Source organism: Rattus norvegicus, chromosome 2 (assembly GCF_021556685.1).
Source record: "Rattus norvegicus strain SHRSP/BbbUtx chromosome 2, alternate assembly SHRSP_T2T, whole genome shotgun sequence".
NCBI classification, from domain to species: domain Eukaryota; kingdom Metazoa; phylum Chordata; class Mammalia; order Rodentia; family Muridae; genus Rattus; species Rattus norvegicus.
The window spans coordinates 176,001,101-176,014,263 of NC_141535.1; the positions used below are offsets into that span (position 1 = coordinate 176,001,101).

At 40.8% G+C, this 13,163-nt stretch overlaps 1 protein-coding gene across 40 annotated transcripts in view; it reads left to right on the plus strand.

Annotated features, from left to right (window-relative positions):
• The window catches only part of Gon4l (gon-4 like), a 73,506-nt gene that overhangs the window by 29,551 nt on the left and 30,792 nt on the right, over positions 1-13,163 (plus strand). For 29 of the 40 annotated variants that reach the window (NM_001024797.1, XM_087630788.1, XM_087630808.1 and 26 more), the window contains 3 exon segments: positions 4,942-5,043; positions 5,846-5,886; positions 11,269-11,292. In NM_001024797.1, the coding sequence (NP_001019968.1) occupies positions 4,942-5,043; positions 5,846-5,886; positions 11,269-11,292 (167 nt within the window). 40 annotated transcript variants of the gene reach the window in all.

A 13,163-nucleotide genomic window follows, 5' to 3' on the forward strand; every position in this document is an offset into this window, starting at 1 on the left:
GATTGACATGTGCTGTGGCCTCATTGTGGGTACTCGGAACCAAGCCTGCTTCCTCTGATAGAGGAACAGATGGCTTAGCCGCTGAGCTTGGAAGTCCAACCTGGAGTCTTAGGAATTATATTGCTGGTGTAGTGGCTTGAGATGCAGAGGCAAGTGGGACTCATTGTGAGTTCAAGACCAGCCTGGTCAACCTACTGAGTTCTAGGTTAGCCCAAGATACACTGTGGGAGCCTTTATATTTAGAACTTGTTGTGTAGACCTCAATGGCTTTGAATTCACAGAGACATCCTGTCTTAAAACAACAAAAATCAAACAAAAATATAAAACAAACAAAAACATCATAGGTCAGCTTGCAGAAATTTGTTTTCTCCTATCATTCTGGCCCTAAGGATTGAGCTCAGCTGAGCCCTTACCTGCTGAGCTGTGTAGCTGGCCTCTGTTACATTTATCATTAGTTATATGTGTGTCTGTGTCCCGGAGTCAGATCCCCTCGAGCTGGAGCTGAGGTGAATGTGAGTTTTCTGACGTGGGTGCTGGGAGGTAAACTCCAGTCCTCTCTGCAAGAGCAGCAAACACTGTCCACCACTCCAACCCCAAGCGTAGTCCTAGCTGGCAGAAACCTGCTCTGTTGACCAGGCTGACCTCAAATTCCCATACATCTGCCTGCCTTTGTCTCCCAGGCTCTAGGCTAAAGGTGTGTGCCACCAAAGCAGGTTTTTGCTTTTTAAATTTTGAAATTTATTTTGAATCAGGCTATCATGTAGCAGAGGCTTAAAACCACCATATCTGGTTTTAAGCAGTGTTGAGAACTGAACTCTGGGCTTCATGCATGGTATATAAGCACCATCCACTGAGCTCTATTCCCCACCCACCCAGGCTGACCTTGAACTCACAGAGATCTGCCAGATTAGTTCTTGTGGTTTTAACTTAAGCAAATAGTTATCTCAAACAAGAATGTTTTTCCACCAGGCCAGTACACATGTTCTATCTTGTTCCATTCCAGCATTCTGATGGCTGAGGCAGGTGAATTTCTCAATTTTGAGGTCAGCCTGGTCTATAGAGTAACTTTTAGGACAGCCATGTCTCCACAGAGAAACCTCGTCTAAAACAAACAAACAAACAAACATAATGTTTTTCTACAGAAGAATTTATTATACATATTTTTATGTAAGTTTGAGTTGGTTCTTTTACTTACTCTTACAATTTAGATAATTTTTCACAGCATAAAATCCATGTATTTTCCCTTTTTTTTAATAGTGCATGCTGTTCTTTTTTTTTTTTTTTTAAGATTTATTTATTCATTTATTATATATAAGTACACTGTAGCTGTGTTCAGATACACCAGAAGAGGGCATCGGATCTCTTTACAGATGGTTGTGAGCCACCATGTGGTTGCTGGGAATTGAACTCAGGACCTCTGGAAGAGCAGTCGGGTGCTCTTAACCACTGAGCCATCTCTCCAGCCCCCCCCCCCTTTTTTTTTAAGATTTATTTATTTATTATATATAAGTACACTGTAGCTGTCTTCAGACATACCAGAAGAGGACATAAGATCCCATTACAGATGGTTGTGAGCCACCATGTGGTTGCTGGGAATTGAACTCAGGACCTCTGGAAGAGCAGTCGGGTGCTCTTAACCACTGAGCCATCTCTCCAGCCCCCCCCCCTTTTTTTTAAGATTTATTTATTTATTATATATAAGTACACTGTAGCTGTCTTCAGACATACCAGAAGAGGACATAAGATCCCATTACAGATGGTTGTGAGCCACCATGTGGTTGCTGGGAATTGAACTCAGGACCTCTGGAAGAGCAGTCGGGTGCTCTTAACCACTGAGCCATCTCTCCAGCCCCCCCCCTTTTTTTTAAGATTTATTTATTTATTATATATAAGTACACTGTAGCTGTCTTCAGACATACCAGAAGAGGACATAAGATCCCATTACAGATGGTTGTGAGCCACCATGTGGTTGCTGGGAATTGAACTCAGGACCTCTGGAAGAGTAGTCGGGTTCTCTTAACCACTGAGCCATCTTTCCAGCCCTTTTTTTGTCTTTTTGAGACAAGGTTTCACTTTCACTATGTAGCCCTGATGGCCTGGAACCCCTTAATGCTGACCGGCTGGCCTCTGTCTCTGTCTCCCTTGTGCTAGGGTAAGGCATTGCCTGCCATTTCCGAATCGCTTTTCTTCTTCCTCTTCCTTCTCCTTCTCCTCCTCCTTTTTTTTTTTTTTTTTTTTTTTTGGTTCTTTTTTTTCAGAGCTGGGGACCGAACCCAGGGCCTTGCGAACCCAGGGCCTTGCGCTTCCTAGGCAATCGCTCTACCACAGCGCTAAATCCCCAACCCCTTCCTCCTTCTTTTTTAATGAATACAACATAGGAATATATTGTCTTTGGTGATTTTTTTTTCCCCTCTTCTAGTATTTCAACCACATTCTCAGTAATAGCATTTTACTGATGTTGACACTTGTTTGTACTGGTGGTGATTCTATATATGATACTATACTTTTGTCATTCCTGTACTGAATATTGGTGGGATATGTTTTGCCTGTATCCCTCTTTTTGTTATGCTATGATCTCACAAATATCCATAATTATTCTCTTGTGTATATTTGTGTTTATGTGTGGAGTTGGAGTCAAACTCAAGGTTTTGTATTTGCTAAGAAAATGCCGTACATTGAGCCCCAGATGTCATAATTTCAGGGTGTGAGTAGGCACAGCAAGACACCCCTGAACACAGCCACTCTCTGTGGAAAGAAACCAGTTTTAATTGGGGGAAACCCTGCTGGGATGCCTTTAAGGATAGTAGAGGACAGCGCCCAGCTGCAGTAGCTTACTGGGTTTTAGGGGAGTATATTGGGGGAGGGGGACAGCTCTGCCTCTAGAACACTGGGGCTCTGTCAGGCAGGTGGTTCTGGCAGTCCTGCCAGTGCGCAGTGCTGATTAAGGGCTTCTGAGAAATGTGTCAGTTTCTGTTTCCTAGCAACACTGAGCTCAGGTTGGATCCAGACCATCATCATAAACTATTGGCATCAGCGCTGCCATTTTGGGAGCTGCTTTGGGAACCTAACACAGAGTCCTTCCCTAATGGCTAGAAGTAGTATCTCGTTCCTTCTCTCACTATATCATTGCACAGATAGCCTGTTTTGGGTCTAGGAGAAGGCTGGTGAGTAAAGGTACTTGTTGCAATCCTGATACCCTGAATGTTATGCTTGGTGGGAGGAGAGAACCATCTTGTGCTAGTTATTGACTAATCTTCACACATATGTGCCATGCCATGTTGACACCCCCACACATACATGTACATACACACAATAAATAAACTTTGACAAGAAGAAATTAAAAGTGTCGTCTTGTGAGACACACTGCATAAGTGTGACTGCTGTCGTGAATCATAGGGACTGCCCGCTGACAGGAGTGCTGTTTGGAGGAGAGAAGGGAGCCTGGCTCAGCGGAGAAAGTAAGTGCAGCAAGTCAGCTGTGGCGAGTGGTAGTAGATGAGAATCATCTCCTTCAAGTTGTTCTCCGAGCCCCACATGCAAACTGTCTTAATTCCTGTTTTAGTGATGTGAAGAGACACATGAAGCATTTAACTGAGATCTTGTTTACAGTTGGAGATTGTCTGAGTAGGTGACCATCGTGTCAGAGTATGCTAGTAGCCAGGCAGCATGGCACTGGAGCAGTAACTGAGAGTTTATATCTTATCTGAAAGCTGGCGGGAGGAAGGGAGAGAATGGACCTCCGGTGAGGTTTTGAAACAAAGCCCTATCCCCCATCTCCCCACCAGTGACACACTTCCTCCAAGGAGGTCACAGTTCCTAATCTTTCTCCAAAATAGTTGCACCAAGTAGGAACCAAACATTCAAATATATGAGGCTATAAGGGCCTTTCTCATTTAAACTACCATACACACCAAGGCTTCTGGACACACATATACATAATTATATGCTTTGTTGAAAGATTCTATAATTTTTTTTCTACAGGTAAATGTTGAGAGGTGAGGTCTGTGCATGGTGGTACAGTGGTATGTGACCATAATTACTGAATTTAGGAAGCAGAAGCAGGGCAGCCTGGTCCACATAGTAAGCACTAGTCCATCTAGGGCTACCCAGTGAGATCCTATCTCAAAAAACCAAAGGGAGAGGGACGAAACACACACACACACACACACACACACACACACACACACACACACACACACACGAGAGAGAGAGAGAGAGAGAGAGAGAGAGAGAGAGAGAGAGAGAAAGAGAAAGAGAGACAGAGACAGAGACGTGGGTGTACAGAGAGAGAGACAGAGACAGAGAGATGTGGGTATACAGAGAAACAGAGAGAGACAGAGACAGAGAGTCAGAGAGACATGGGTGTACAGAGAGACACAGAGACAGACACGAAGAGACCTGTCTAGGGGCGAAAAGTCAGAGTGTGGGGCAAGTGAGCCATTGGGCCTGGAGTAAGAGTGAGGTCCAAACATGTCCAAACCCTGGAGAACTCCTCTTGATACTGGCAGGAGTAAGGATCAGTCCCTCCCTGTTTAGGGGCTGCATGCCCATATACTTGTGACCCCCACTTTGAGGTAGTCAGGTAGCCTATTGGCCATCTTAGAGATTTAACTTCCTCTTTCCCTGTAAGGACATGTCCCTCAAGCCCCTGAAACTCTTTTTCATGTAAATGGAGCATTCCCAGCATTTCAACCCCAGCCAATAAACCAACCACTCTGAAAACCCCTGCCCACTCCCCAAGGTTTAATGGCCCTCATTACCTGAGAGCTGTAACCATGAAATCGTCTTAGAGAAGGCCTTTTCTCTCAGGCACTCAAGCCAACTGGACATCCTGTGAACCCACCCAGCCCCCACCCAGGCTGGTTTAACTTCATTCCTTTCATTCCAGCCCAGTGTCTGAAAAGTCAGGTTGGAAATAATGGTCTGAAACATTCCCCCTAGACGAAGCAGATGATGATGATGATCCAGAATATAACTTCCTGGAAGATCTTGATGAACCAGACACAGAGGACTTTCGAACTGACCGTGCAGTGAGAATCACTAGTACGTTTGTCTGTCTATTACTACCTTTTCAATTTGTGTTTGTTTAGTACGTAGATGTTTTAGAAGTTTATGACTAATTCAGATTAGGACAATTCGGTCTCCTTTGTTCATATCTGTAGTTGTATAAATTTAGGTGTATATGCAGAAATCTGTTACTTGCTTATACACCTTAAGACCCTACTGGGAATTGAACTCAGGACCTCCAGAGGAAGAGCAATCAGAACTCTTAACTGCTGAGCCATCTCTCCAGCCCAGGAAAGGACTTAAGATGAGTTCTTTTAACCACTGAAGCAGGGTAAAGAGTTTTGTAGTGAATGGGGACAGGACAGAGAGCTTGCCGCCAGGAGGGTCAGGCAGGGGTTGGCTTGCTTTATCATATAGTTCTCCGTGTGTGTGTCTGTTCATGTTCTTGTTTGGTTTTGAGACAGAATCTCATTGTGTAGCCAGAGGTTGCTACTGACTCATGCAGCCTGGTATGGTTCTGAATTATGAACAACTATTTTACATCAACCCCCTGAGAACCGGGTTCATTATAGAATAAGGGAACAATTCCTACGTCTTCCTGCTGGGATTTTAACTGGGTGGAAAGAGACTCCTGTCTTCTGTTCTTTCATGTGTCAAGCATCCTGATTAGGAGTTGAGATATGGCTGATGTTTCATAACTTTTGAGTGGCTGCATGCAGGATGGATATGAGCATTTGGTCGGATGCCTTGGAGACACAGCATTTGTTATCTCCTCGAAGTTCCTCCTTACTACAAACAGACTGCAGTGCTAACAGACTCCTTTGCTGCTTCTTTACAGAAAAAGAAGTGAATGGGTTGATGGAGGAGCTGTTTGAGACGGTGAGTAATGAGTTTTGACTCAGTGGCTTAGTGGAATTCTGTAGAACGCTCTGTCCTTTATTATTCACAATTGTCTTTCCAGCAGAATGGTCTGTCTGTGTCAGGGCCACCTAGGAGTAGAGTGGCCAGAAAGTTCTAAGTGGTAGCCTCTTGATCATCTTCTACATGTTCTTCCTACAGGCTACCTTTGCAGACTATCATTAGGACACTGATCAGAGATTTTGATCATAAAATTGTATCTTGATTTTAGGCAATTTTTTAGTTGAAGCAGAAATTTGTATAGCCCAGGAAAGTTTACCCTCCAAAGAGAGATTGGACTGGGTGGTTCTAAAGGGGAGTAGCAGGTAAATCTGTCTCTTGGAAGATTTTTTGGTTGTATGCGGAAACTGGAGAGATGGCTCAGCATTTGAGAGCACCTGCTGCTTTTCCAGAGGACCTAAGTTCAGATGTCGGGTTATAGGTGCCACACAGAGAGAGAAGCCCACCAAGATGCTAAGCCTTCATTTTCCAAAGGAGCAGAGTGGTTCAGCCTTCTCAGAAAAGACTGAAACCCAGCTAACTCACTCCAGTTACTTTATTCAAACATTCTACAAGGTTATTTGGGGCTGGAAAGGTTCCAAATACAAAGTTATCTTGCCCTTGCTGCCTGTGAGAGCAGATGGCCCACACAAACTTCAGTCCCTTTTGACCATGGCTAGCCATAATCAAAATTAAGAACTCCAGTTTTGCCAGGAATACCTTAGGAGCAAGGTTGGTACGGCTGCCAATTCTCAGGTAACACTAAATGCAGATTCTCTAGAGAGACATTTCTTCAAGGTTCAAACAGTCGCAGAACAATTTCTCCGTTTCTACTGATTGACCCGCCCATAGTAAAGGCTTAGCTGAAACCCTGCACTCAAAGACACACACAAAGGCTTTACTATTATACATACATACCACTACGCCTTCCCCTCTTCTGTTTTTTTTTTTTTTTTTTTAAGATTTATTTATTTATTATATATAAGTACACTGTAGCTGTCTTCAGATACACCAGAAGAGGGCATCAGATCTCTTTACAGATGGTTGTGAGCCACCATGTTGTTGCTGGGAATTGAACTCATGACCTCTGGAAGAGCAGTCGGGTGCTCTTAACCGCTGAGCCATCTCTCCAGCCCCCCCCCCCTTCTGTTTTAAGGTGAGGGATAACAATTCTGTCGAAGATTATGAAGTTATACACTAAATATGCTCTTTTGCCTATCTAGTTGTCTGACAGATTTATGCAAATACATCAGCACACATTTCAAAGCCAGTAAAGTCATCATAAAGAATTGTAAAAATCACAAAAGCAAGAAACGTATCAAAACGATTCATGGGATTAAATGAGGCTACAGCATCTGTAAGATATTCTATAACATCCATTCCTGTCATTTCAGGCATCTTCTTTGAAAATGTTTCTATACTTTCTTTCTGCAAATCATAACCATTTGAGAAGAGCTAAGATGACCTAACAAATGCATTTTAACCTTTTCCCAATCATATTTGCCATCCTTGAATCTTTTTCTTTTTTCTTTATTTACTATGTATACATCATACAGCCTTCTGCCTGCATGTATGCCTACAGGCCAGAAGAGGGCATTGGATCTCTTTACAGATGGTTGTGAGCCACCACGTGGTTGCTGGGAATTGAACTCAGGATCTCTGGAAGAGCAGTCAGTGCTCTTAACCCCTGAGCCATCTCTCCAGCCCCAGTCCTTGAATCTTAAAGGCATAATACAATAAGAAGTGACGAAGGGGTTGGGGATTTAGCTCAATGGTAGAGCCCTTGCCTAGCAAGCACAAGGCCCTGGGTTCGGTCCCCAGCTCCGAAAAAAAGAAAAAAAAAGAAAAGTGACGACATTCCAATCACATTTCATTTGTTCTCTCAATAATTCTGATTGATCTCCAATGAGTATTCCAGCTTCTCTTGATTCGGCTACTGCATCAACTGTTTTCCTATCTGACTTTGTTGAATCCAAAATTTATGAGAATGCGTATTCCAGTCTTTCACAAACTCGGCAGTTTGAACTTCTTTATGAAGAGCAACTCAAGCTGTGGTAGCAGTTTCAGTTACTGCCATGATTCCCAGTACCTTAGCTCTTATCAGTCTCCCTTCTGTTGTTTTTTTTTCTAATATTCCTTCAGCAAGGGTCTGTAGTAGCATTATCACAGGTGAGTCTTGACAACCTCACGGTATCCACTCTGAAAAGCAGCATGTAAAGACATACCAGCATTGGCACAGGTCTGAAGAGTACGGCGTCTACAGTGACGCTGTAATAATATTAGAGTGCCACTGAATGTGTCTCACAGTACAGATAAGGTAATGGTACGTAAAGGTGTGACTTTGATCTGTTAAAGGGCAAGTGAAATCTGTCGTTATTAAAGTTTAAGTCACTGTTCCCTGCTTCAAGTGGTGAGAAGCACTTGCTAATTACTGCAAATTATCCTGAATAGAAGTACCGAATTGTAGTAGAGGGCATTCCAACTCCATTCCTCTCAATAGAGTATTTAGATGCAGAGGTAACTTCCTGTTTTACTTGAATTGGACAATCGCCATTTCAATTCTGAGTGAGAGTATAGTCCTGGAGGGGACCCCTAAGGGCGCTAGTCAGTGACTTCTCCGTGGGTGATACTAACTGTCACCTAAGGGTTCCTACCTATGCTTCGCTGTCAGTATATCTAATCAACTCTTTATTAGAAATAGTGCTATTAATCTTTTGTCCCTCAAATGCAAATATATGAAGAATAGAATAAGATTTCTATTTCTTGGGGCTGGAGAGATGGCTCAGTGGTTGAGAGCACTGACTGCTTTTCCAGAGGTCCTGAGTTCAAATCCCAGTAACCACAGGGTGGCTCACAACCATCTGTAATAAGATCTGATTCCCTCTTCTGGTGAGTCTGAAGACAGATATAGTGTGCTTATATATAATAAATAAATCTTTAAAAAAAAGAATTCTGTTTCTTAAGAGTTTCTATAAGAATTCTGCTTAGTGCTATGATCAATTCTAGATAACCAAATTTGAGAAGTTATATTTAAACAAAGAATTTCATAACCCATATAAGTAGGAATTTCTTTAATTTCCACAGTATAATTTATAATTTCTTTACCCTCTGCAGGTTGAGCAGGTCCCTGATGGTCATAAAGACTAGGTAACCAAGAAGATTCATTGTCAACCACAGGAATACCCACGTCTACCCAGTATACTCCTGTGTTAGTTGGTAGATTAGAAATATAAGCCCAATAATTATGATTTGTCCCTGTTACCTGTTCCGTTACCACAGACAGGACAGCGAGAAATAGGCTGTAGTGTTCAGAGACTTCCCAGACAGTCAGTCAAATTATTGTTTCCCCTTCATCAGCCAGTTTCTTTTCTTTTTTTTTGGTTCTTTTTTTCGGAGCTGGGGACCGAACCCAGGGCCTTGTGCTTGCTAGGCAAGCGCTCTACCACTGAGCTAAACCCCAACCCCCGTTTTTTCCTTCTTAAAGCCATGCTATCCACATCAGCAGCCATGGCTTCTCTTTTGCTCATGTCAAATTTCAATTAGTTTTGATGGAATCCATGGATTTTTTCCTCTTGTAGAAACAAAGGCATTTCTTCTACCCCACCACCATGCCTTCTCTGCTTTCCATTCTGAGTTAAGACATCCTTGTTCTTCTATAATCCAATGCTGTTTGGTTGCTGTTGTTTCTGTTTCATTAGCATTTAAAACTTTTAAAGTTAACACAGCATTGTTCAGTCTGACTTTGGAGCTTTTTGTTGTTTTCCCTTTTCATTTTAAAAGCATCTCATTTAATGCATGATTAGATCTTTCCACAGTTGCTTGTCCTATAGGGTCCTGAAGAATATCTGTTGTATGCTTTATATCATGTGAAAAATTGTTTCATTTTATTAGAAACATAAGTATAGGGGGCTTACCAGTTTTAATTTGTTGTAGGATCCCCTCTAATAGCCATTGTTTCTGATAAATGTGTAATTACACAGTCTGCCATTAATAGACCTTAAGGCAGTTACCCTTGGAAACCCTGAATAAGTATCAAAAGTATGATGTATATCATTTAGCCTTTCAAATTCTGTTAAATGAAATACATCTATTTCCCAAATTTCATTTCTTTGTTTGCCTTTAGGATTACTACCTGCAGGTAAAGAGATTTGATTATATAAGGAACAATTGTGACAATTGTTAATGGTTCCTTAGCTTGTTGCCATGGCACCGAGAGCATCTTCCTTAGGTCTTTACTCTTAATGTGATGCATGTCATTGAAAATTTGATGTTTCTAACACATTTCCTATTGATAGTTGGTTTATTTCCATTTTGTAAGTGGTCCTGGCAATCTAGTATGAGAGAACAAGTAGGAGTTCTATACAATAGGTACTTTCTGTCTCTAATTGCCTGTTGCAGTTGCATAAATAATAAGGTTAATTCTGACTTATCAGCAACAAGTTCAACAGTTTCTATATGTAAAAAACTAATGCATATTGAGAATCTAATTATACTTAGAACTATTAGAAAAATCTAATAGTACCATAAGAATTGCACATAACCCTGATTTTTGAACAGAATAGGGACTTTGAATTACTTTACTTATGTTTCCTGATTCATAACCTGACATTCTTAATTTATTTGCATCATTGTAAAAATGTTAAAGCTTTGAAGATCAGTGATTTCTTTTGTTTTTAAATATTCATGGGAGAATTCATTCTGTCCTTTTTAAAAATTGAAGTCTGTTTTTGGGGGGGCATCTTTATTGTTAATTTCTTCCAAGTAATTACTGCTGGCTCTCTGCCAATTATCATCAATCATCCATAATTATGTAATTTGAGCCTTTGTTTATGGGACTACGATCTCTGGTTGGATCAAATTCTGTTGACTGACAAAGTCTTATTCTGCCTCTAATAACTAATTCAAAAACTTTTTCTATATAGGTTTTTAGTATTTTAGTCTGTTTATATGGTAAAAAAAAAATCATTCTAAAATATTATCTTCTCCTTACCAAATTATTCCAGAATGATTAGATAGTAAAATAACTAAAATATAGTCAAGTCTAGGGTCTAGTCTGTTCACATGGGCACCTTACTATCGCTGTTCTGTTTGGGCCGGTTCCTTTTCTGCTTTAGCCATTAATTTTTATGAGCTGTTTAAATTTGAATCACATTGCAGGGTTAGAGACAAATTATTTAACTCTTGAGTAGTTAATCCAGTAGTAGTTAAGGCATAACCAATTAATAGCTCCCAATAATTTTTGAAAATTATTAAGCATTTTTAATTTGTCTCTTATAATCTGAACCTTTTAAGGTTGAATTTTTTTTGTTGACTCAGTTTAAATTTTAAATAATTTATAGACTTTCCTTTCTGTATTTTTTTCAGGTGCAATCTGTAGTCCCCAGTAAGGTAAATTCTTTTTCTGTTTCATTAAACATTTTTCCTAAGGTATTTGTGTCAGAGTCAGCCAATAAAGTATCATCCATGTAATAGTAAATGATGGATGGAGGAACCAGTTTGTAAGTTATTGTTAGCTATTGTTGCCCCTGGTATTGACATGCATTAACTATTTAACATGCCCTGAGGAAGACATTTCACTGATATCTCTCTACAGGTTTAATGTTATTATACATGGTCACAATAAAAGCAAATTTTTCTGTCCTGATTTTGTAAGGGAATAGTAAAAAAGACAATCTTTTAGATCAGTAACTATCATAGGCCAAGTTCTAGGTAATATAGAAAGCAAATGAATTCAAGTCTGCAAAGAACCCACAGGCTGCATTACTTTATTTACCACTCTTAAATTTGTTCCTATTCTCCATTTTCCTGATTTCTTCTTCATTACGAATACCAAGGACGAATAGACTCCTCAGTATGGTTAACATCAGTTGTTTCTGCTCAAGTGCCTGTATTTTTTCTTTTGTTAAGGACCATTGATCTGTTCATTTCCATCTAGCCATTTTAAAGGCAGGGCTGTTGGTACATTATTAACAGTGACCTCTAGTCTAAATTTGGAAAGCTAACTCCTTCTTTCCCCTGCTTATGGACAACCTGTATAGCCTGTGATCTTCCGTGATAATTTTTTTTCCAATACGTTTTCCAGGAATATAACTCATTTTAAATATAATCTTATGAACTGTTTCTGAAATTGAAGGACTACTAATTTGAGTTCCCCATTGTTCTAACAAATCCCTTCCCCATAGGGTTATGGCTATGTCAGCCACATGTGGTTTTAACTTTCCTGTTTGACCTTCTGAACATTCAGTCAACACTGGTTCACATGAGATACTGTTCCAACACCTATAAACTGAGTGGAGACTTCTTGCAAAGGCCAATTTTGATTCTATGATTCTTCAGAAATTATAGATATATTTGTCCCAGTGTCCACTAAACTTCTAATTTGAATATCGTTTCTCATTTACCTTAATTTTGGCCTTTCATCATTGATAACAATTTGCCAAAATACTTTCCTCTCAGTACTTGTGTCTTAGGGTTTCCATTGCTATGAAGAGACACCATGACCCAGGCAACTCTTTTTTTTTTTTTTTTAAGATTTATTTATTATATAGACGTACACTGTCCCTGTCCTCAGATACACCAGAAGAGGGCATCAGATCTCATTACAAATGGTTGTGAGCCACCATGTGGTTCCTAGGATTTGAACTCAGGACCTCTGGAAGAGCAGTCAGTGCTCTTAACCACTAAGCCATCTCTCCATCCCGACCCAGGCAACTCTTATAATTGGGGCTGGCTTACAGGTTCAGAGGTTCAGTCCATTATCATCTAGGCGGGAACATGGCAGAGTCCAGGCAGGCATGGTGCAGGAGTAGCTGAGAGTTCTACATCTGCATCTGAAGGCTGCTAGGAAAAGACTGGCTCCCATGTGGCTAGGAGGAGGGTCCCAAAGGCCACCCCTACAGCGACACACTTCCTCCAGCAAGGCCACACCTTCTAATGTGGGCCAAGCATATGCAAACCTTCACAACTTCCAAGTCCTCCTGCCCTATGTATTGGAACTGCTTTACCTGATATGGGAGTAATAGTAATTGAGCCATCACATGGATCTAATTGTATGATTTTCATAACATAAGTCTCGATTTTAATTTCACCTTAATAATCTTCATCTATTAATTCTGGATATAAATAAAGCTCTTAAGTTGTGAAACTACTACTTCCCAAAATTATCCCTACTGTTCCAGTGGCTATTTATATCGGGGTTTGTGGAGACAGGGAAAATACCCACGGAGTGGAAGAGCAGCACTGCCTGAGTAGCGTGCATT